The sequence below is a fragment of the Salvia hispanica genome, chromosome 3 (genome assembly GCF_029641045.1).
Source record: "Salvia hispanica isolate PSC_SH4W2 chromosome 3, Shi_PSC_v1, whole genome shotgun sequence".
Classification (NCBI taxonomy): Eukaryota; Viridiplantae; Streptophyta; class Magnoliopsida; order Lamiales; family Lamiaceae; genus Salvia; species Salvia hispanica.
In genome coordinates, this window is record NC_142694.1 from 41,094,579 (window position 1) to 41,117,371 (window position 22,793).

At 40.5% G+C, this 22,793-nt stretch overlaps 1 protein-coding gene, 1 long non-coding RNA gene and 1 pseudogene across 2 annotated transcripts; all 3 read right to left on the bottom strand.

Moving 5' to 3' along the window:
* Window positions 1–175: 175 nt before the first annotated feature.
* LOC148930797 (uncharacterized) lies at window positions 176–11,315 on the bottom strand (annotated as a pseudogene).
* Window positions 11,316–15,662: 4,347 nt separating this feature from the next.
* LOC125210010 (uncharacterized) lies at window positions 15,663–18,002 on the bottom strand. The gene is made up of 2 exons (XM_048109586.1): window positions 17,237–18,002; window positions 15,663–16,854 (listed from the first exon to the last, which is right to left on the bottom strand). The coding sequence occupies exons 1-2, from the start codon at window positions 18,000–18,002 to the stop codon at window positions 15,752–15,754; spliced, it is 1,869 nt and encodes a 622-aa protein (XP_047965543.1). The 3' UTR covers window positions 15,663–15,751.
* Window positions 18,003–20,149: 2,147 nt separating this feature from the next.
* On the bottom strand, window positions 20,150–20,783 carry LOC148930798 (uncharacterized). The gene is made up of 2 exons (XR_016136735.1): window positions 20,678–20,783; window positions 20,150–20,477 (listed from the first exon to the last, which is right to left on the bottom strand). It is a non-coding gene; the product is annotated as an uncharacterized LOC148930798 (long non-coding RNA).
* Between the last annotated feature and the right edge of the window lie 2,010 nt (window positions 20,784–22,793).

The window sequence follows — 22,793 nt, forward strand, 5'->3', positions numbered from 1 at the left end:
TATTAACATGTAAAAGTGTTAATAAAAGTTAAGAAATATATTGCAAGTTATCATCATGTAAAAATCAAGATATACTTAAGAGTATGATAAGAAATTATAAGCTATAGTCATAATATTTTTTATAAACATTTTGTATATAGAAATATAAAATAAGAAAAAAGTCTCACCAATAAAATCTTAAATTAGTACACTATCAAGGAATAATTTTATTTTCTTCACGTGAAAAGTATAGTTATATGATAACTTTTTTATACGTAAAATATTACTCTTATTATATTAAGAGATCAATATACATACATACTATAGTAGTATATTGAACGCCTATTATATGAATGTAAGCTATATTTAATAATAGTAATATAATGCCATCTTCCATAATTAATGGATATCTATTTTGTGCAATTAGTTTTATTGAATTTGTGTTTAATTGATGTGGCATGTGGATTTTTTTATTTCCATTTGTCATGAAATTATTGGTGAGGTATACCAAGTCACTATGCCAACTTGGTATGGAAGGATTATGGAATTTTTACTCAAGCGCCAGGCTGTGCCCTCGGTAGCCTTCCCCACAACGGCCACACCTACGGCCGAGGACCATGTGTCCGCGGACGAGAGTGAGCAGGCATTTATGATACGCCACACACGCCACCGCAATCTCGTAATTGATCAAAGATAGGTGATCTAAGCAGGGCACGCAGTCCACGTGGAACGCGTGCTCGCAATCCGCGCAGCCGTAGTACCACTGCGTGCTGTCAAGGCTCTCCTCACACGCATCGCAGAAGGTCTCCATCTGCGCCTGCACGTGTACACGTGGCGGACGGTGGCCGGAAGCCGCGCACAACTGGCGTGTAGGCTGAAATTGCGGCATGTTGTGCAGTTGTAGGATATGCAGCAGCGGCACACCGCGAGCTCCTCTCGTACTTGGTCTACGTACGAGGAGCGGAGCACGTGCGTCTTGGCGTGGGCAGGGTGCGTGATTGAGTCAGGCATCAAGCCGCACACGATGTCCCTGTTGTACTTGCGGAGAGAGTAGGTGAATCCGTTGGTGAGACGATTGCAACATGTGGTTACTGAGATGCCATGGGAAGGCTTATCTCGGATATCTAGGCCGATAAGTCTGCTTACGGGACGCTAGCTTTCCTTTTTCTGAATGTGCCCTATTTTTCGTGGGCGGAGGGAGTATACGATAAAATAATCAAGTAATTGCTTCGAAATTCTGGTCATCTGAGACGGCGCACATGATATGGATATAGTAATCACACACAGGGCACGAATAAAACCCCCAATATGAGCCACCGTCTCTACAAATGGCGCACCTGCTCAACGTCGATCTGGACCTGTAATTGAGAAGAAGTGGGTGGTGGTGGTCCTTGTGCTGGATTGCATTTGGCAACGCCCAGAAAGGCATCGCCCGGGCCCACGACAGACCCGGCCGGTGCTCTGTCCAACACGCACTACAGGAAAAGCCTTTGGAGCAGCGGATGACCGTCAGCCTATGGTCGTGGCTCCAAGCGCACGTCAGCAGCGCGACAACGGTACAACACATCCCTGCAAACGGCCTTGCACTTGGAGCATTTGCTTTCGTGGAGATTGGGCCGCTTCTCGAGGACGGGTGCAAATTGCTGCCATCTAAATCGATGGGCAGATTGCAGATTCTGTTGCTACGAACGGAGTTGAGAAGATCAGCAGATTGCAGGCGCTGCATAGCCTCGAATTCCCCACGTCGGGATCGAGATTGTTTTCTTCCTTGTGCTTGCCGTGAAATTTATAAGATCTTCTAGCACGTTCTTTTGATTCTCTCATTTCAAGATAGTATCTCCGTTTACTCATCATTTTGCTACACGAGTGGATGTATCAACACATTAATGATTGGTCTATTTATACAGTGTCAACCCATGGAAAGAATGAAACTCTAAACAAACAAAATAATCCTTTATTTTTTTTACTTTAAGCATAACCTAAGCCACATTTATAAGATAAGAATGATATGCTTCTTTATGTGAAAGAATATAGTCTAAAATAATTACTTCCTCATAATCACAAGTTTGGAATTATATGCCGAACAAGATATATCAAAAAAGGAATAAACATGGACAATCACGAACATAAATGAAATGAGCATAGGAATTGTTAGGCCTGCTTATTCGGCCGGTTCCGGTTCTACCCGGTCCAGTTAACCGGGTACCCGGTTACAAATTTTCATGAATCTTGCAACCGGAACCGGAACCGGACCCGGTCGGATCCGGTTCAGAACCGATCGGGTAAGAACCGGTCGGTTCCGGTTCCGAACCGGAATCGATTTATAGTTTTAATTTTGATTTATTTAAATAATTCAATATTTAGAAATATAACAATTAATGCCAAAAAGTTTAAATAAACACACAAAAATACAAATCAAAATATTGAAAATCTAAAATAATACATTAGTAACTTTTAACATGGAGTAAAAATATAGTTTTTGACCACTAATCATGTGATTTATGCCCAACTACGTCTCAAAAGTGGTATACAAAATAAACCTAGTCCACAGATTATGAAATTTCAATTCTTTAATATCTTTATTACATTATTATTTGTATTCACTCAGCAAAATACCTTCCAACAAATAAAACATTAAGTAGGAAAAATGAGTCATGAAATTGATTACTTCAATGATTGAGATATTCACAAAACTAGTAGTGTTGTTATTTTTAATTTCCTATATGCTAGCCTATTTTCACCCAGAGTATATATATATATATATATAGTCTATGTGTATATAAGGCTTATAATTTAATATAATTTCAAAGTAGTAGTATTTGATTTTGTCATATATTTCTAAACGATACAGATGTGCATCAAAATATACACTATATAGGTTAATCGAAAAAAATTAGATAAACTATACAATATGTTAGTAATTGAAAGCATATCAAACGAATTTATATTTGAAGCACATTCTTTTGATATATTTCTAACTCAATTGAATACACAAAATGAGGAGATATCAAATGAAAAATATGTACTCCATAGTTGCTGACTAGGAAGTTAGGAATAGGATTACTTTTATTTAAGTAAAAATATTAAATTTTATTAAAACTAAAATTAAAAATCTGAAATTAATATATTATCCGGTTCCGGGTAGAACCGGAACCGAAAAGTTTGAAAAATACTAGAACCGGTACCGGTTCTCCGGTTCCCGGTTCCTCAATTACCCGGTCGGTTTCGGTTTCGGTTCCGGTTCCGGTTCCGGGTACCCGAGAACCGGAGAACCGATTAAGCAGGCCTAGGAATTGTTGTGTAGCCTGACATTTCACAATATAATTTTTGATACAATCTGGAATATTCGATACAGTTTATAATGAAATAAAAGTAAGAATTTGGCAATGCAACACAGTGCGAATGCAGCCAGAAATCGAACACTGGATACATTGCCCGGCCGATTGCAAGCATAACATAGCCTCGAATCCACGGCACCGGGATAGATATTATTTTCTTCCTTGTGCTTAGTGTGAAATCTATATGATTTTTCAGTAAGTGGGTCTAATGAACAAGGGCATTTTGTTACATGCACGGAAGTATAAATTCATTAAAAAATGGTATATTTATAGTATAGTGTCATGAAAAGAATCAAACTCTAAACAAGAAAAGAATCATTTATCTTTTTACTTTATGCATAACCTTGCTGCATTTATAAGATAAGAATGATATGATTCTTTTTGTTCAAGAATATACCATAGAATTTATTCCTTACATGAATCGTACTTTTGGAATTTCATTCTCACCCGTAGGGATGTTGCACCGAGAGAATTGCATTACGCTCTCTCAACACGCCCTTGCACTATAAAGCGATTATACCGATGCAAAATTTATACTTTCCTTTCTGTTATATTGTAATTAAAGAGATACTCTTGACCCCTTTTAATATTGTATCCATTGCTTTTTAAGTGATTTATTTGTATCTATTTTTGGACGTTTCAAGGTAATTGATACATTCCATTTTTTTGGCAAGATTAATTTAGAAACAGAAATTATCTTCCTTATTCTTTTGTTTAATGAATTATTAGGATGAGTACACAAAATAGTACTCCAATTTTCTAGAAAGTTATTTGCAACATAGAAAAGTATATATGTTACATGAAATTAGTGGTGTCTTCCAGTTCAGCCAATACTCTAAGAGCATCTCCAATGCTACATAAGTCAGCAATAGGCTAGCTATTCTCTCCCTGTCACGTCAGTAGTACTAAAAAATCTACCTGCCACATCAGATTTAGGCCAGCCATAGGCTAGCCATAGGCCAGTCGCAATAAAAATAATTCAAAATATACTACATTTACGGAATTAAAATTACGATTAAATTACGGAATTAAATTTACGACACATATACGGGAAAATTAATCCATTCCATTCAAAAAAAGTACAAAGATTTTAAAAAAAAGTACATGATTTTTTTTTAAAAAAAGGGCTTCCACACACGAGCCCCGCCACTCTCTACTCCTCCTCGCCGTCGCCGCTGTCCTCGCCGTCGCCGTCGCCGCCGCCGCTACCGCTGCCGCCACCCGTGGTATCTGAGCCCACGTCGGAACCCCCTAGCCGTGCCCTCGCGACATCCAAATCAACCCGCATGCTCTCGAGCATCGAGTGAAGAAACATCTTCTCCATGGGGTCAGTGGCGGTCCTCCAATCTTGGAAGACCTTGTACATCTGAGCCCGCGTTTGGTTACGCGAATGGAGAGTGTACTCGAGTGGGGCGGCGGGTGGGAGGGCGGAGGACTGGACCTCGCGGGGCGATAGGGGGGATCCGCCCCTAGCAGCCCGTTGCGCCCGCTTCTGTCCAACCGGGCGGGGGCAACCAGCAAATGAAGGAGGGGATGTAAACTCCTCAGCATCCGGGGGAGGTCGTGGGATCCGCCGCTGCTGCCGCTGTAGTCGCCGGTATAGTTCAGTCTCTGCTTCTTCGGCCACCCCGCACGGAACTTCTCGGAGTCCTTCAGCAACAAAAAACACTCCCAGAAGTGGAACTCCTTGTACGTCCCCGCCAAGGGGAACTGACTCTCGGCTATCTTCCGGGCGTCCTCCACATTCTGCCCACTAGTGAGCTGACGGAGGGCGTTGGCATACAACGACGAAAAACGGTCGACCGCGGCCCTGATGCGCTCCCACCCCTTTCGGACCTCCTCCCCGCTGAAGTCCTTCCCGTGCGGGCAGTGCCTCCTATAGACAGCTCTGATCTTCGCCCACATGTTGACGACCCGCTGGTTGTTCGCAACCAGCGGATCGTCGCACACCTCCAACCACTCCCTGGCCACCCCAGCGTACTCCTCCTCCGTCCACTTCCTCCGGCCGGGGGTGTCGTCAACAACGGGCTGCGACGACTCACCGACCGCCTTGGCCTTCCCCCTCGTCTTCTTCTTCTTCGCCGCGGCCCGCCTCGCTGGAACGGAACTGTTCGGAACGCCGAGATCGATCCCCATGTCGTGCAATGACAAAACATCGCCAGTGAACTGCGTCTCCACTGGGATCGACGTGTGGGACGAAGTCGTCAAAAAATCCATAGAGGGACGATAGACCGTGTCCCCCCCCGGTGACCCCTGCATCCCCCCGTGCTGCATCCCCCCTGCATCCCTCCCTGCCACATCATCCCCATCATCTGCTGCTGCAACTGGGGCATACCTTCCCACCCGCCGCTCCCCTGCCCCCCGCCCGGCATCCCCCACGACATATCCCCCTGGTTCCCCCCGGCGCACCGGCCATCATCCCCATCAACTGCCCCCAAGGGACGTTGAACCCTGGGCCCATCTGCCCGCCCCATCTAGATCCCACAGGTACCGTGGGAGTCTGAGATCCACTCGTCACTGGACTGGACTCGTTGTTGTGATCTATCGCTCGATGATGCTCTTGTACAAAAAGTTAGAGAGAGAGAAAACTCGTTAAAACAAGTGGTGTAAATGAAAATGAAACGAAAATTGCGTTTATATAGTTTTTTTAAAAAAAAAAAATTAAATTCGGGCGCTGGCCGGTCGCTAGCCGATCGGGCTGCCACAATGGCGGCCAGCGCATCGGCCAGCACCGAAGGATCGACCAGCCCACGCCGATCGGCTCGCTGATTTCCGGCTAGCCGCCTCCAATGGTTCGGCTAGCCGATCGTCCAGCGCTTAGTGACAGTTGCAACAAATTAGAACCGTCAACTTAGAAATAATTTTTATGTACATAAATATAATCTAAAGTAGCTAGGTAAGATTGTGATATGAATAGTTTGACAACTTTGTTTCTTTCTTTCCTTTTTTTTTAAATTGATAAAGTAAGAAAAATTATTATAATGAAATTGATTAGGAAACTCGCAAACAAAGAAAATAAGATGTCACACAGGACAAAATTAGACGATGAAATATCGTAGACTTGTAGTTACTTATTAATTTCTACTAAACTTTTATCACAACATTTCTTGGTAGTTTATCACCCTCTCCAAAACGAAAAAGGTAATTTATCTTGTCGTGGTTCAAAAGAGAAATATGTAGAAAACTTAAGAAATACTCCAAAAGAGAAAGATAACTAAATATTATTCGTTGGATTAGATATATTTTTAAATGAAAACAATACGCGAATGATAAGATTATATGTAAAATAAAGTAATTTTAAAAATAATAACATCTGAAAAAATGAAATACTCCCTCCATCCCACTACACGTGTTCCAATTCAATCGGATGTTGTTTTGCAAAAATGATAGTAATTAAAATAATAATGTATATACGACTCTATTCTATATTACTTTCTTTCTCTTACTTTACTTTCTCTTCACTCTAACTATTTACCGACTTTAAAACTGATATCAAATTTTAACGACTGATTATTATTCAAACACGACATATCTGTGAGACATATTTTACCTTATTTGACACAACTATGTTAGATTGGGTTAATACTCTCCGTCTCCTATAAAATTAATTTTTTTTTCGTATTTATTGGCGAAGCCATGTTTGTGCCAGAGGGTCTATAGACCCCCACCAATTTCAGTAGTCACTACTCTTTCTTGTTTCACAAGAATATTCACTTTGATTTCGACACAGATTTTAATGCAAAATTAGTAAAATAAGAAAGAAGTAATAAAAAAATAATTAAAGTATTCTTAGTAAAATGGATCCCATCTCATTAGAGAGAAAAAAAGTTTATAAAACTAGAAAATACATATTCTTATGAAACGATCTAAAAAAGAAAGAAATATAACTAATTTTTAAGCATTTTTTTTTATATAGAAAATTCGTATTTATTTATTTTCTTTTTAGTTGGAACAATTATAAACTGTCGTTCATCTTTACACATGGGCATATATTTTTGTCATAGAGAAAAAAGAAAAAAAAAATGTAGAGGAATAGATCGAATGAAAGGGCACGGCATATAAAATATGAAAAATCAATAAAAAATAGTACTCAATCCGTCCCACTACAAATGAAGATTTTCTTTTGGGCACGGTTAAGAAAATGTATTTATTGATTTAAGTGGAAAGAGTGTTGCTTTTCTCACAAAAGGAAATCAATCACTTACAGTGGGACAACCTAAAATGGAAAGCTAATCACTTATGACGGAATAGAGGGGACAAGTATTATTTTTGTGCAGCCCAGCCCGCCAACTTGACCTGCTTAACTTACCCGCCCGAACGGGCTAGCCCGATCTCTAATCGGGTTGTAATGTTTCATCCCAAAGTCCTAACCTTCTAACTTTTAGCATATTAATTAGGTCTACCCAATTGGTTGGGGTTGAACTGACATCCTTACTTAGACTGGTTAAAAAGTTGAGATCTAAACAAGAAACATGAATGCTAAAATAGCATTTGAAGCACTCAAGCGCCAGACGACACTCGGTAGCCTTCCCAACATGATTTCCGCCGGGCTACGACCACCACCATCAACATACCCACCACAGCGTTTTCCAGATCTCGTCCCAGAAAGTGCAGGGTATCGACCGTATCGCCCCACAACAATCACACAGCCACAGGCAGTAAGCACGGCAGGGGACCTGCGTGTCTCGATATCGGGGTTAGGGCCTCCTCGTCCCGCACCTACAACGTGGGACATACCAGGCTCCCAGTTTGGGTTTGATCAACCCAACCCCCAGCCGGCCTCGTCTTGGGACAACCCAGCTGCCCGACAACTCAACGCATCGCACGGCAGGGATCGTACCCGCGATTTCAAGATGAAACCTCCACGTTTTGATGAGACAGATGTGGCAAATTGGCTTTCACGAGTTCAATATTACTTCGACCACTTGATGATGCCTGAGGAACATCGTTTGCATTATGTGGTCATGCTCTTTGATTCGCAAGTAGCAGAGTGGATTTTTAACTATCGGGCAAGCAACCCGGTAGCACGGTGGCCCGAATTTTTGGAGGACGTGAGACGTCGTTTTGATCCGACCTGTTTCAAGGACTATCTAGGCCTAATCGCCAAATTATGCCAGACTTGTTCGCTGGCCGACTACAATATGACGTTTGAAAAAATGCGGAGTAGGGTTCCGCATCAGCCGGAGTCCCCATTCCTGTCATTCTATTTTAAACAACCCGTCCGCAACCAGGTTAAACATCATCACCCTGCGTCGGTAGCAGCAGCAATGGCTCTTGCCATCGACTATGATTGCAAATCGCGCACCTGCTCCACGTAAAGCTGGACCTATATTCAAGAAGAAGTGGGTGGTGGCGGCGCTTGTGTTGGATTGCATTTGGCAACGTGTTACGAACCTTCCTTTAGTTTAGGTATATTAGGGATTTGAATATCTTTTCATATATTTATTTCTTGTTCATTAAGTTAGGGTAGTAGTTCTATTATTATAAATAGGGATAGGTTATTATCAATTTATTCGACCCTTGCGAGGGCGCGAGGGCGCCGGACTTTATCGTTTCATTGTTTAGCACCGCTGACCCTTATCAGGGCGCCGATTTTGACTTTTATCCAACGAGAAGTTAGCTTCCCGGACTTGTTACGGAGCACGTCTGTAACAAATGGTGCTTTCATTTCGTGCTCACCCTCCATCTTCTTCCACCGAAAACCTACAAAATACAAAAAAATACAAAAAAAAAGAGACACCTTTTTCATAAAAAAACCACCGATCAATCCTTCTTATTTCATCCACCACTAATGTCAAGGAATCAAAGAAAATCAGCGTGGGGAATTCCACCAACCCCGGAAGTGTGTATTGGTCCCTCGCGATGCAACCCCGACATCGGACGGAAGGAACACATCAGTCAGCGGCGACTTCCGCCTCGTGATGACGCCTCGCTGGAGCCGTTACATGTGACAGAACAGCAACCGTTCGATTCCCTAACCCAGGGTTTCGATTGCATCATGGCCCGATTCGACAAGTTGGAATTACGTTGGGAAGAAATCAATCGCCGGTGTCGAAACGTTGTTTATCAGCAATGGCAGCAGGAACAGTACACACCGCTTCGCACATGGCAACACGATCACTCCTCCTGGCACGAACAGCCTCCCGGCTGGCCGCCACCGCCACGCCAACGCTCGCCCCCAACCGGCCGGTCCCACACAGCGGTGTCTGCACGCCTACAAGCAGTAGTAGCAGCGAAATCCCAATGCCGAAATCATAATGCTGCTTGACTACCAGCCCCCATGTCCACCGTATGCAGACCCAGATTCATATGGGCAGCCACGGAATTTCGATGATGGTTATCATCCACTTCCGTTGCCGGAATATCAGCCCCCACGCCCGCTGCCGGTCTCTGACTGTTCGCTGCACCCGCCTCAACAGCCCAAGAAGTTTATTCAATCGTCCCAGCAGCGTGGTCTCCCCAATAATCCCGCCCTCAAGGTTCGATCGCTCTCGCCTGTCCAACAAGCCGCCATCAACGATTACAATGAGAAATTACGTATCTATAGGTTGGAGCAAGCTGCATTGCTTACCCATTTGAAGATCATCCCAATGACATTACCGGTGTTTCCAATGATGGCGCTACTCTTGATATTCCAAACAACGAGTCCGTTGAAGAGAACGTCAAGAGTGAAGAGATTGCCACGAATGAAAATGAGTTATTGCAAGTGCTCGTCAAGGCATATGATGACAAGATTGGTGATCTTTTCATTCCAACACATCCGAAAGTGGAGATAAAAGTTGATTTGGAGACTTTACTTGACAAGTATGTTTCTTGCCATGGGGATTTCATTATGATTCTAGTTCACAGTCAATCAAATGGTCATATTAGAGCAACAAATGTTCACTCCAAGTGCTCAAGATCTCATATTTTGTTCACAGCCAAAATTGAATCATGGTTCAGTTTTCGGATACAAAGTCTTATCTATGACCAACATCGACCGTGCATATTTGATCCAGGAGGAGAGCTTTCATCTCTCTTTGTTTCGAAGTTTCCACCTTGAGGACAAGGTGGATTTTAACCGTGGGGGAGTTGTTATGAACCTTCCTTTAGTTTAGGTATATTAGGGATTTGAATATCTTTTCATATATTTATTTCTTGTTCATTAAGTTAGGGTAGTAGTTCTATTATTATAAATAGGGATAGGTTGTTATCATTTTATTCATTCAATCAATCAGTTATTGAAATACAATATCATTTTGTTTAGTGTGCTATACGCCACTCTATTTGTCTCACCGCCGACCCTTGCGAGGGCGCCGGACTTTATCGTTTCATTGTTTAGCACCGCCGACCCTTATCTGGGCGCCGGTTTTGACTTTTATCCAACGAGAAGTTAGCTTCCCGGACTTGTTACGGAGCACGTCTGTAACACAACGCAGCGCAGTGCGGATGCAGCCAGAAATCACATGCAGTGCATACGTAGACCAAAGGCATCGGCCGGGCCCACGACAGACTCGGCTGATGCTTCGTCCTACACGCACCACATGAAAAGTCCGCGGAGCAGCGGATGACTGTCAGCCTGTGGTCGTGGCTGCGGATCTTGACCGGCAAAGCGCACGTCACGTCCAGCTGGAAATCGCACTCTGCGCCTCGACAACGATACACCACATCCCCGCCAACGGCCTTGCACTTGGAGCAGCTGCTTTCGTGGAGATTAGGCTGCTTCTGGAGGGGTTCCAAGGAAGGGTGCAAATCGCTGCCATCTAAATCCATAGGCAGATTACTGCACTGGTCGTGCAGATAACCACTTCTCGACTCTGTTGCTACAAACGGAGTCAAGAAGATCGGTAGTTTGCAGGTACTGCATAGACTCGAATTCCCATCGTCGGGATCGAGACTGTTTTCTTCCTTGTGCTTGCTGTGAAATTCATAAGATCTTTTAGCACGTTCATTTGATTCTCTCAGTTTTTCATAGTAGTCTATAACCTGTTCCCATATAAGATCTTCTAGCACGTTCATTTTGCTAAACGAGTAGATGTATTGTTAATAATTGGTCTATTTATATATAGTGTCACAAAGGGGCGGAGGCACGGTGGGGCCAGGGGGCCCCTGGGCCCCTCACCCATTTGGATATTTACACTATATAATCCCACTGAATAAATATAATACACAATTCAAATTATGCCTGCGGGTTTGGGATACCCGTTTAACTATACGGGGCGGGATTGGGTAGTATAATATTGAAGTTTTCAGGTACGAGTACCCGCAAAATCGGGTTTGGGTACCCGCGGATACCCGTTTCGACACCCCTAGTAATAGTATATTCATATATGAGGCACACCACTATATTATAAGTTTGACGTTAAATTTTTATCATATTCATTTTATTCTCTCCTGTATTTTAATTTAAACAAGAATCCAATTTGGGAAAGTTGGAATTTTATCTCTTTTCTGTTAATGTAGCAGGAGATGTATTCTGAAGAGTTGGAATTTAAGTTTCTTTTTTATTGTTAAAAAAAATTCCGCTTGTCTCTTTGTTATTAGTGTAGTAGGAGATGTATTAGTGATATTTTATTTGATCTTTACTGACGGGACTGAGGATGTAGAATTAAAATTGAATTACAACTTCAAGTGTGGATATGTGTGTGCACATAAATTTTCAAATTCAATTTCACATCAATTATTTCATTCTACCGAATAAAGAATTTGAAATTGAATTATAATTCTAATAATAATTCGATATAACAAGCAGTATGACGATCTCCCTAAACAAGAAACATGGATACTAAAATAGCATTTAAAGCACTCAAGCGCCATGCGTACTTTTAGTAGCCTTCCCCACAACGACCACATCGACGTCCGCAGACCATGTGTCCGCGGACGAGACTGAGTGGGCATTCATGAACGCCACACGCACCTCCGCAATCTCGTACTTTCGTACTTGATCAAAGATAGCTTCTCTCATCCCGAAAACAGCCACAAACCTAAGGGTCAGTGACTTCAGACCGATTGCCTGCTGTAACGTGGTCTACAAAGTGATCATGAAGATCATCTCGAAGCGGCTTGAGTTGCTCGTTCCTAAGAATATTAGACTCTCCCAATCGGCTTTCATCTCGGGGAGGAATATCATGGACAATATCTACCTAGCCGAGGAGATCATGAGAGGCTACACAATCTCGAGAGGATCACCGAGGTGCACTGTAGGGGTGAGCAAAATAACCGAAAACCGAATATCCGAACCGAATCAAACCGAAATTTTGAAATTCGGTTCGGTTTTTTTGGTTTTTCGATTCGGTTCGGTTTGGGCGAAAAAAAACTGAATTATATTTTAAATATATTATTATATATTTTTATCCTATTAATTTAGTACTATATTATATCATATATATAACATATATTCTTCTAATATATTTTTATAAAATAAATATTATATATATTATATTAATTTTATATTATATATATTTATATTCTATTAGTATATATAAAATAAAATAAATTAGATATATTAAAATATACTATTTTTTTCGGTTTTTCGGTTTTATTTTGAAATTTCGGTTTTTTCAGTTTAGTTCGGTTTTTTAAGTTCGGTTTTCGGTTTTCGATTTTTGATTTTTCGGTTCGGTTCGGTTTCAATTTTAACCTAAATTCGGTTTTTGGGGTTCGGTTCGGTTTGGACGAAAAACCGAACCGAAACCCGAATGCACACCCCTAGTGCACTGTCAAGATCGACCTCTGGAAAGCTTATGATACAGTCGACTGGACTTTCTTGAGGGACGTGCTCACAACATCCATTCTTCCTTTGTCAGCCTGATCATGAAGTGCGTCACATCACCCTTGTACATGATCACGGTGAATGGTAGCCACCATGGCTACTTCAGAGGTAAAATAGGTCTCAGGCAAGGAGACCCCGTGTCTCCTTCTTTGTTCATTTTCTGTATATAATATTTGTCTCGTTTGCTTCTTGTGCGCACTACTAGGGACTTTCAGTTCCATAATAAGTGTCAGCATGGGGACATTACTCACCTCACTTTTGCAGATGACCAGTTTCTGTTCGGCAGGGGAGACTTGATTTCTATGCAGATTCTGGCAAACACCATGGAGGAATTTTCGGAGTGATCAGGGCTTGGGATCAACCGGGACAAATCTAACATGTTTATTGCAGGCTCTATCAAAGTCCCCAAGGAGACTTTGCTGCAAGTTTTCGGCTTCCCTGAAGGCAAACGACAGTTATTGAGAAGCTCATTGGGATTGCTCGTACTTTCCATTGGGGGAAGAAGTATGGTAAAAATGCATGAGATGATGTATGCAAACCGAAAAAGGAAGGGGGACTGGGCATTAGAAACCTCAAGGCATGGAATTCGGCTCTTCATGCCAAGATCCTTTGGAACATTCACTCGAAGAAGGACTCTCTCTGGATTCGTTGGATTCATGCATAATATATTGGGAATGGATCGATTTGGGAGTGGAATACACAAGAAGTGGGACTCCATGCTCATCAAGAAACTTTTATCCATCCGGATGAGATGTTGGCCAGGTGCACTAGAGACGATATCATTGCTCTCTGGAACACATGGTTTTCGGAAAAAGGGGTTCACGAGGCATATGACTGGTTCAGGCCGGTGTTAGACGTTTCTGGGCTAAGTATGTTTGGAAGGACTTTGTCCCTCCTAAGTTCTCTTTTATTACTTGGCTCTCACTTCGAGGACACCTTTCCACCCGGGATCGCCTCCATTTCTTGGAGAATTTGGACGCCACATGTCAGATTTGCCGCCGGGAGGAAGAGCCAGTGGACCATCTTTTCTTCAAGTGCTCGAAGGCTTGGGTAGTTTGGGGGAAGATCATGCTCTGGTTTGGTATTGCGAGGAGATCGACGACGATTAAGAGTGTCATCAAATGGGCAGGACGACATATTCGAGGATCACAGATTATCCAGATGGCGTAGAGGATTGCCCTCATGGCAGCAGTGGCGATCATTTGGAGGACTCGGAACAAGATTATATTTGATGGGAAAGCTTGGGACGCAGCTAGGGTCATCTTTGAGATCAAAGAAGCTACCTACAACATTTTGTACTCACACTTTCCACATGAGCAGGTTCTTCTCCACCTTCTAGACAGATGATGGAGTCCACAGATGTTTTGGGTTACGAAGCACTTTGAGTCACTCATCAGGGTACTCTTTTTCCCCTTGGGGAGTTTTATCCCATGGGGTTTTTTTCTTAAGGGGTTTTAACGAGGCCCGCCCACTCTGGGTTTAGATGGATGATTTGAACTGTGTTCGTCCTTGTTTGGGGCTTGCCCCGTGTTGTTTGTTGCTTGGTCTTTACCATGTTGATTTGTATTAGCTGACTTGTGGCCTTTTCCCTTGTATGTCCTCGGGTATGCCCGAGTGTATGATGTAAATGTTGGTTTGGTTCTTTTAAATTTATTTATTCATAAAAAAAGATAGCTGATCCAAGCACGACACACAATCCACGTGGAATGCCTGGTCGCAATCCGCGCAGCTGTAGTACCACTGTGTGCTGTCAAGGATTTGCTCACATGCATCGCAGAAGGATAAACATCAAACTTCCCATGATCCTTGCATATTCTTCTTGAGCCACAGGCTCGCCCGTGTGCACGCTCAAATGCACATTGGGGTCCAATAGAGTCTTAGCTGGTTCACAGTCAAATGAGCAGAACTTCTTGAGCACTTTCTCACCGTAATAAGATTGTATCAAAGTAATTCCCTCATGATTGCCTAAAGTCTTGATTCCGAAAATTACATCAGCTAGACTCATATCTTTCATGTCGATGTTTCTTTTCAATAAATTTTTAGCCAAAAAGAGAAATGACTCAAGTAAGTTAGGACAACCAAAAATGAAATACGACTCAAGTAACTTTGGACAGATGGAGTGTTAAATATGTCAACATAAATACATGAGAATGCCGATATAGTTTCATATTGACATTATCCATCTATTATATTTGCATATTTTGCATATTGAATTGATGTAAACTGTTTCATAAATTATATGAAAATTCATGAAAATATTATCAAATTTTGACTCAAAACATATGTAGGATCTCGTTGGAATCCTTATAAAATTATCTTTTATTTGATATATGTTTTATGAAAAAATAATTTAAATCGAGATATGTACATGCTTTTAAATTATGAGATGAGATTTTTTAAAAGTTAGTTATAACTAATTTGTTGTTAATTGACATTAATATCCCTAAGTGATATTTCTTGTACATTGTATTGAAACTCGTAGCTAAATAATCTTGAGTCTTGATTTAAAGATCTAATGATTATATCATTCAGTTATAGTTAACAACTAGCACCCCCATAAAAGGATTTAAATAAAAACACTTTTATCATAAAAATGAACACTTTTATCATAAAAATGAACATATGTTTACAATTATTTGATAGTGAAAATTTCAATGAATGCATTTTTGGCTGAAACAATTTTCTAGAGATCTTGTATGGATAGAGTCTTCATCTTAGACTCTTTGAAAAGCTCAGATAATGTCTCGAAACAAGTAACATGGATGCTAAAATAGCATTTAAAGCATTCAAGCGCCAGACTATCACGGTGCTCTCGGTAGCCTTCCCCACAACGCCCACACCTACGGCCGCGGACCATGTGTCTGCGGACGAGAGTGAGTGGGCATTTATGATACGGCACACGCACCTCAATAGCCTCGTACTTGATCAAAGATAGGTTATCTAAGCATGGTATGCAGTCCACGTGGAACACCTGCTCGCACTCTGTGCAGCCGTAGTACCACCGTGTGCTGTCAAGGCCCTTCTCACATGCGTCGCAGATCTGCGGCTGCATGTGAGGAGGTGGGGATGTGACGAGCTTCAGAGGATGCGGGTCGTACACGTGGCGGACAGTTGCCGGAAGCTGTGCACACCAGGTGTGTAGGCTGAAATTGCGGCATGTTGTGCATTTGTAGGATACGTCGCTGAGGAATCTCATGCAGCAGCGGCATTTTGCTTCCTCATATTCTACTGACTTTTTGTACGAGGAGCGGAGCACATGCGTCTTGGCGTGGGCAGTGTGCGTGATTGAGGGCGGCATCAAGCTACAGATGATGTCCCTCCGGTGCCAGAAGGAGGAGTAGGTGAATCCGTTGGTGAGGCGATTGCAGCATGTGGTTTCTAAGACGCAATTGGAATACTTATCTCGGCTCTTTAGGCCGATGAGGATGCCCGGGGGAGGGCGGTAGCGCCCCATGTGCATGGAATGCGTCACCATGCGCGGGAGACGTGCGCAACAATCGTGGAGGATGAGTTTCGGGCACTGGAAACATGTATAGAATGGAGGTGAGATGAATTGTGTGCACCCGTTACACTTAGGGAGCCGATGAGAATCGTCATCATTGATCTCGACATCATCATTGTAGACGGGATAGTCGTGGTGCAAGGTTAGTGGATGTTGGTGCTGCACTGCGTCATCACTTGTGGTGGAGCTACATTTTGCTATGTGTCGTATAATACTTGTGTATTCGTCAGGCACCGGAAGATGAACCAACTCTGGAACTCGATGTAGAGCTTCTCGTAGCGGAACTGCACAGTTAAGGACACATTTGAGCTGAGCAATATATTCATCTATCTCATTCAATATGACCACTTTCTCAAATGCCATAAAATTTCGAGTTTTATTCTAAAAAGATAACTATTAAAAATAATGATATAAAGTACTTCTATTTAATCAAGTACTCCTTCCATCCCTTAATTTATCACATTTTTTCATTTCGGTCTATCCCACAAAATTTGTCACATTTCAGTTTTTACATAATTGGTAGTGGATTCCATATTCTACCAACTCACATTTTATTATAACCTTCTCTCGACTGACTTTTTCAACTCATTTTCCATTACATTTTATAAAATCCGTGCCCAATCAAAGTATGCCAAATTTTAAGGGACGGGGGAAGTAATTGTTTACCTGGTTCGAAGCTCCGGTCATTTGTGACGGAGCACATGATATGGACATTGTATGAACCCATAGTGCATGAATAAAACCCCCAACTCGACACATCGTCTTCACAAATTATACACTTACTCCACCCCACTATGGAACCGTAATTCAGAAGAAGTGGGTGGCGGTGGCGCTCGTGCTGGATTGCATTTGGCAGCGCAGCACAGTGAGGATGCAGCCAGAAATCACATGGACTGCATACGTAGGCAAAAGGCATCGGCCGGGCCCACAACAGACCCGGCCGATGCTCGGTCCCACAAGCACTGCAGTAAAAGCCTTTGGAGCAGCGGATCACCGTCAGCCTGTGGTCGTGGCTCCGGTGCAGGATCTTCACCGGCAAAGCGCACGTCACGTCGAGCTGGAAATCGCACCCTACGCCACGACAACGGTACACCACGTCCCCACAAACTGCCTTGCAGATCGAGCAGTTGCTTTCGGGAAGATTATTAGGCCTCTTCTGGAGGGGTCTCGAGGAAGGATGTAACTCGTCACCGTCTAAATCGATAGGCAGATTACTGCACTGGTCGTGCAGATAACCACTTCCCGGCTCTGTTGCTTTGAACGGAGTCGAGAAGAGAGGAAGATTGCAAGCGCAACATAGCCTCGAATTCCCGTCGTCAGGATCGAGATTAATGCTTTCTTCCTTGTACTTGTTGTGAAATGTAAATAATATATCAGCAAATATATCTCGGAAAATTGGTTCAAGTGGTGCTTCAGCGTGGAACCTGCGCATTTTGATACACGCTTGGATATTCATTAAGTTTAAAAATGCTATAGTTATATAGTGTCACGAGTCACCACATGAAAAGAATGAAACTCTAAACAAGAAAAGAATCATTTGTTTTTTAGCTTTATGCATAACCTTGCTGCATTTATAAGATAAGAATGATGTGATTCTTTTTGTTCAAGAATATATCAAAGAATTACTTCATCTATATAGTTTTGTGCAAGAATTTTGTGACACGTGAAAATGTCAAGAGAAATACTCCCTCCGTCCACGAAAAATATTACACATTTGCCTCTTTTGGTTGTCCACGAAAAATAAACCACATTTAAAAATAGACCCTTCTCTTACTAATAATACGGAACCCACATTCCACTAACACTACTTCTCTCTTATTTTTTTCCTTCTCTCTTACTTTACCAATTCCACATTAAAACCCGTGTCATTCACAATATGTCCTATTTTCTGTGGACGGAGCGAGTATAGTTTTGTGGCACTTCATCTACATTGACACTTGAGGCAAGTGTCATTCTAGGTAAAGTGTAAGTATAAAACATCTATTCCTTCATGTTAAAATGTCATGAAAAAAATGCATAAATGAGTTATGGACAACTTTTCATAAATGGAAATAGTATATTTTTGTAGAACAAAATAGAAATGCACGTATTTTTATGTGTCCGAGGGATTATGTAAATAAAATATTCATAACCATTTAAACCACTTTCCCTCGCTGCAAAGGATTGAAACATAAAAACAAACTATTAATTATTTTTTCCTAATTTTTTTTTTACTCATTTGTGAATTTTTATATAATTGATTTTGTGAACTAAGCTAAAAAGAAGTCAATATCAATAGATCCGGGCCACGAGAAATAAATTAACCAAACTTATTTACTCTTCTGTCATAAATATTTCATTTTTCCTCTTAGTACGTCCACCAATAAATGTCACATTTTATTTTTAACTTTTTTAGGAAGTATACCTCAGGTTCCACTAACTCATTACACTTATATTTTAGGTAATATTATATCCATCCTGGAATGTAGTCTTGTTTTTCTATTTTAGGCCGTACGTCCACCAAAATTTGTCTATGTTTATGTTTTTTAATGAGACGAAACTCATTTTTCACTAACAATATTTATTTACTTTAATAACTTATTCTCTCTATATTTATCTTATTTTTACTAAATTTGCATCAAATCTCGTGCCATCCATCACCAAGACTATTTTGGGTAGACGGAAGTAGTGTTCTTTTGCGTCATGATATAATATATTGAAACATAATAACACTTGTTTTGATTTTCTAATGAATCGAGTATAAGATGTTACAGTGCATGTTCATTATAATACTAAGATAATCTTTTGAATTTTTGGTTTTTAGATTTTATTATGCAGTTAAGAACGTAAAACTATGACTTGTATTCAATCAAATCGTCATTCCTAATTAATCTTGTTGACCCTCACGAGAAAAATACATAAATTCTGGCGATGCTAAAAGATTGAACTCATTATCAAATGAGAATAGGGAATAATATATTCAATTCGGAAATTAACAAAATAATCCACGTCGATCTGGCCCTGTAATCGAGAAGAAGTGGGTGGTGGTGGCGTCCGTACTTAATTGCATTTGGCAGTGCAGCGCAGTGCGGATGCAGCCAGAAATCACATGCACTGCATATGTAGACCAAAGGCATCAGCTCGGCCTCCAACAGACCCGGCCGATGCTCGGTCCCACACGCACTACAGTAAAAGGCTGCAGAGCAGCGGTTGACCGTCAGCCTATGGTCGTGGCTCCGGTGCAGGATCTTGACCGGCCTAGCGCACGTCACGTCGAGCTGGAATTTACACCGCACGTCGCGGCGAACAAGGCGATGACACGAGTGCAGGATCTTGAATATAACTCTTGAATCATCATTTTGTTACACGAGTGGATGAATTAACTCCTAAATAATTGGTCTATTTATATAGTGTCACGCCATGGAAAGAATGAAACTCTAAACAATAAAATAATCAGATACTACTATTTTTTAATTTTAGCATAACCTAATCAGCATTTACAAGTTAAGAATCATGATATGCTTCTTTATATTAAGAATATAGTGTAAGATAATTACTTTCTCATAATCACAAGTTTGGAATTACATGCCAAGCAAGATATACAAAAATGAGGAATAAACATTGATAATCACTAACATAAATGAAATAAACATAGGTATTACTGTATAATTTTCTATACATTTTGGAATTTTCAATACAATTTACAATGAAATAAACATAGGAATTTGGCAATGCAGCGCAGTGCGCGAAGCAGCCAGTTATCGTATGCACTGCATACGTTAGACCAAACGCATTGGCTGGTAGATTGCAAGCACAACATATAGCCTCGAATTCACGTCTCCGGGATCGATATTATTTTCTTCCTTGTGCTTATTGTGAAATCTATATGATTTTTCAGTAAGTGGATATAGCGATGAACAGAGACATACTGTTACACGCATGGATGTATTAAATTCATTAAATAATGGTCTATTTATATATAGTGTCACGACATGAAAAGAATGAAACTCTAAATAAGAAAAGAATCGCGCGTTTACTATTTTCACTTTATATGCACAACCTTGCTACATTTATAAGATAAGAATGATGGTATGGATTCTTTTGGTGCAGAATATATCAAAGAATTACCTCTTTACAATGAATCGCAAGTTTGGAATTACATGCTTAATTTGTTCCCCCTCGTTGGGATGTCGCATTGAGAGAGTTGTATTACCGCTCTCTCGACACGCCCTTGCACTAATACGATTTTACCGATGCAAAATTTGCACTTTTCCCTTTTTATATTGTTATTTAAGAGATTCTTGACCCTGATTTTCAATAGTGTATATCCATTACTTGTTAAGTGATTTATTTGTATTCTCTTTGGTAGAACCATAATTCAAAGACCATTTATGACGATAAAATATAAGGAAAAAAAGAACAAATATATTTGAGTTTCGTACAAACATAATGAAATAAATCTAGAAATTATTTACCTAATTCAAATTAATAAATTTTTCTCATTCTATTTCCTTATATTTTATCTTCCGTAGCACCGACATAAATGTTTGTTTGATTTGTAGAGGTTAAAGGGTTAGAGTTTCCTATTAGAAAGAAGTTTGATTTGTTAAATGTTGATGTGAACGACGAATAGGTTTTTGATACTCCCTCCGTCCCCCATAATTTGTCACCATTTGGCTCGGTACGGGTTTTAAGAAATGTAATAGAAAGTGGGTTGAAAAAGTTGTGGCACATAGGTCCTACATTTATATATTAGTTTTATAATAAAATGTGAGTGAGAATGAGTTAGTGGAATATGGAGTCCACTACCAAAAAAGGTAAAAGTGAAAGGTGACAAATTTTTAGGGACGGATAAAAAAAAAAATATGGGACAAATCATCCGGAACGGAGGGAGTAATACTCTGCATTTGGAGTAGAGTTGTCAAATGAGTTGGACCAGCCTAATCCAGGCCAGAGGTAGTTAAAGCCTACGTCTGAAGTGGGTTGGGCTAAGCCGAACTTTTTATATTTCATTTTTTCAGACAAGAGTTAACTAAAGCTAATTACGCTAGTGGGTTTCTAATGGGCCGTTCATGCAATTTCATGGTTTTTTTTTTATAAGGAAAGAATAAATTCTCTCTTACCTTTTCCAAATTATTAAAATCTTTGGGTATCCTATGCTAGCTTCTCACCATTCTAAGTTTGCTACTCTATTTGTAATAGTAAGTTCTATGATTCTATTTTGAAAATATATTTAGTGCCTACTTATGATTTCACCCTTCACAGTTTTGTTTGGGTGTGCTCTTTTTCTTGTTAAACATACTCCCTCCGTCCCATAATAGATGTCACACTTGAGAGATGACACAAAATTTTAGGAGATATTATATTGTGTGTTGAGTGGTGAGAGAAAATATAATTTTATAATTGATGTGAAAGGGATCTTTTTTCAAAAGAGGAAACGTGACATCTTTTGTGGGACAAATTAAAAAGGAAAGTGTGACATCTATTATGGGATGGAGGGAGTACTTTATTTAAATGATTTTACTATGTTTGAAAAGGAACAAAACTAGAAGTGGCAAAAATAACCATTTTGAAATGATTCAGATGGCAGATTAGCTTTAATTGGGGCCTAACTTATGCGAACATTAATACACAAGTTGAGGATGGAGATTTTCTTATGTAAAAAACAATTTGTACTAATTTAAAATGAAAACAAGTTTTGACCTTTTACTATAGATTTCATAGTTTATCAATGAAATTTTAATTGAAAATTTATGAGTTGTACACAAACTAGGTAGAATCATCTAATATCCAGTTTATTACTACAAGGGAGTAGAGGAACATAAGTCTAACCCCACATCAAATATTGCTTTATTTTTATCCGTTTACAAATTATTTCAACTTTTCTTAGGTTTTGCTTCTCATGCATAATCCATCTGTCTTATATTTTATCTTCGGTAGCACCAACATAAATGTTGTTTGCCTTTTTTAATTGGCAAAAGAGTTTAAATTATATTAAAATTTAGTTGCTAAAGTAATAAAAGTTAATTAAATATTAAAACGTTTAATTCCAAAGTAATGCCAGCTTGGTATATGACAAATTATTATTTTTTTCGTAATAATTTGTTCCACAAGAAAAACTGAAAAGCCACAGCAATTTTTAACTGTAAAATATTAAAACTTTATTCTAACCATAGACAAGTGTACACGGTTGGGATCGGGAGCCATCCTTGCTAGTCGGCCGAGTCTCATGGGCGAATAGTGT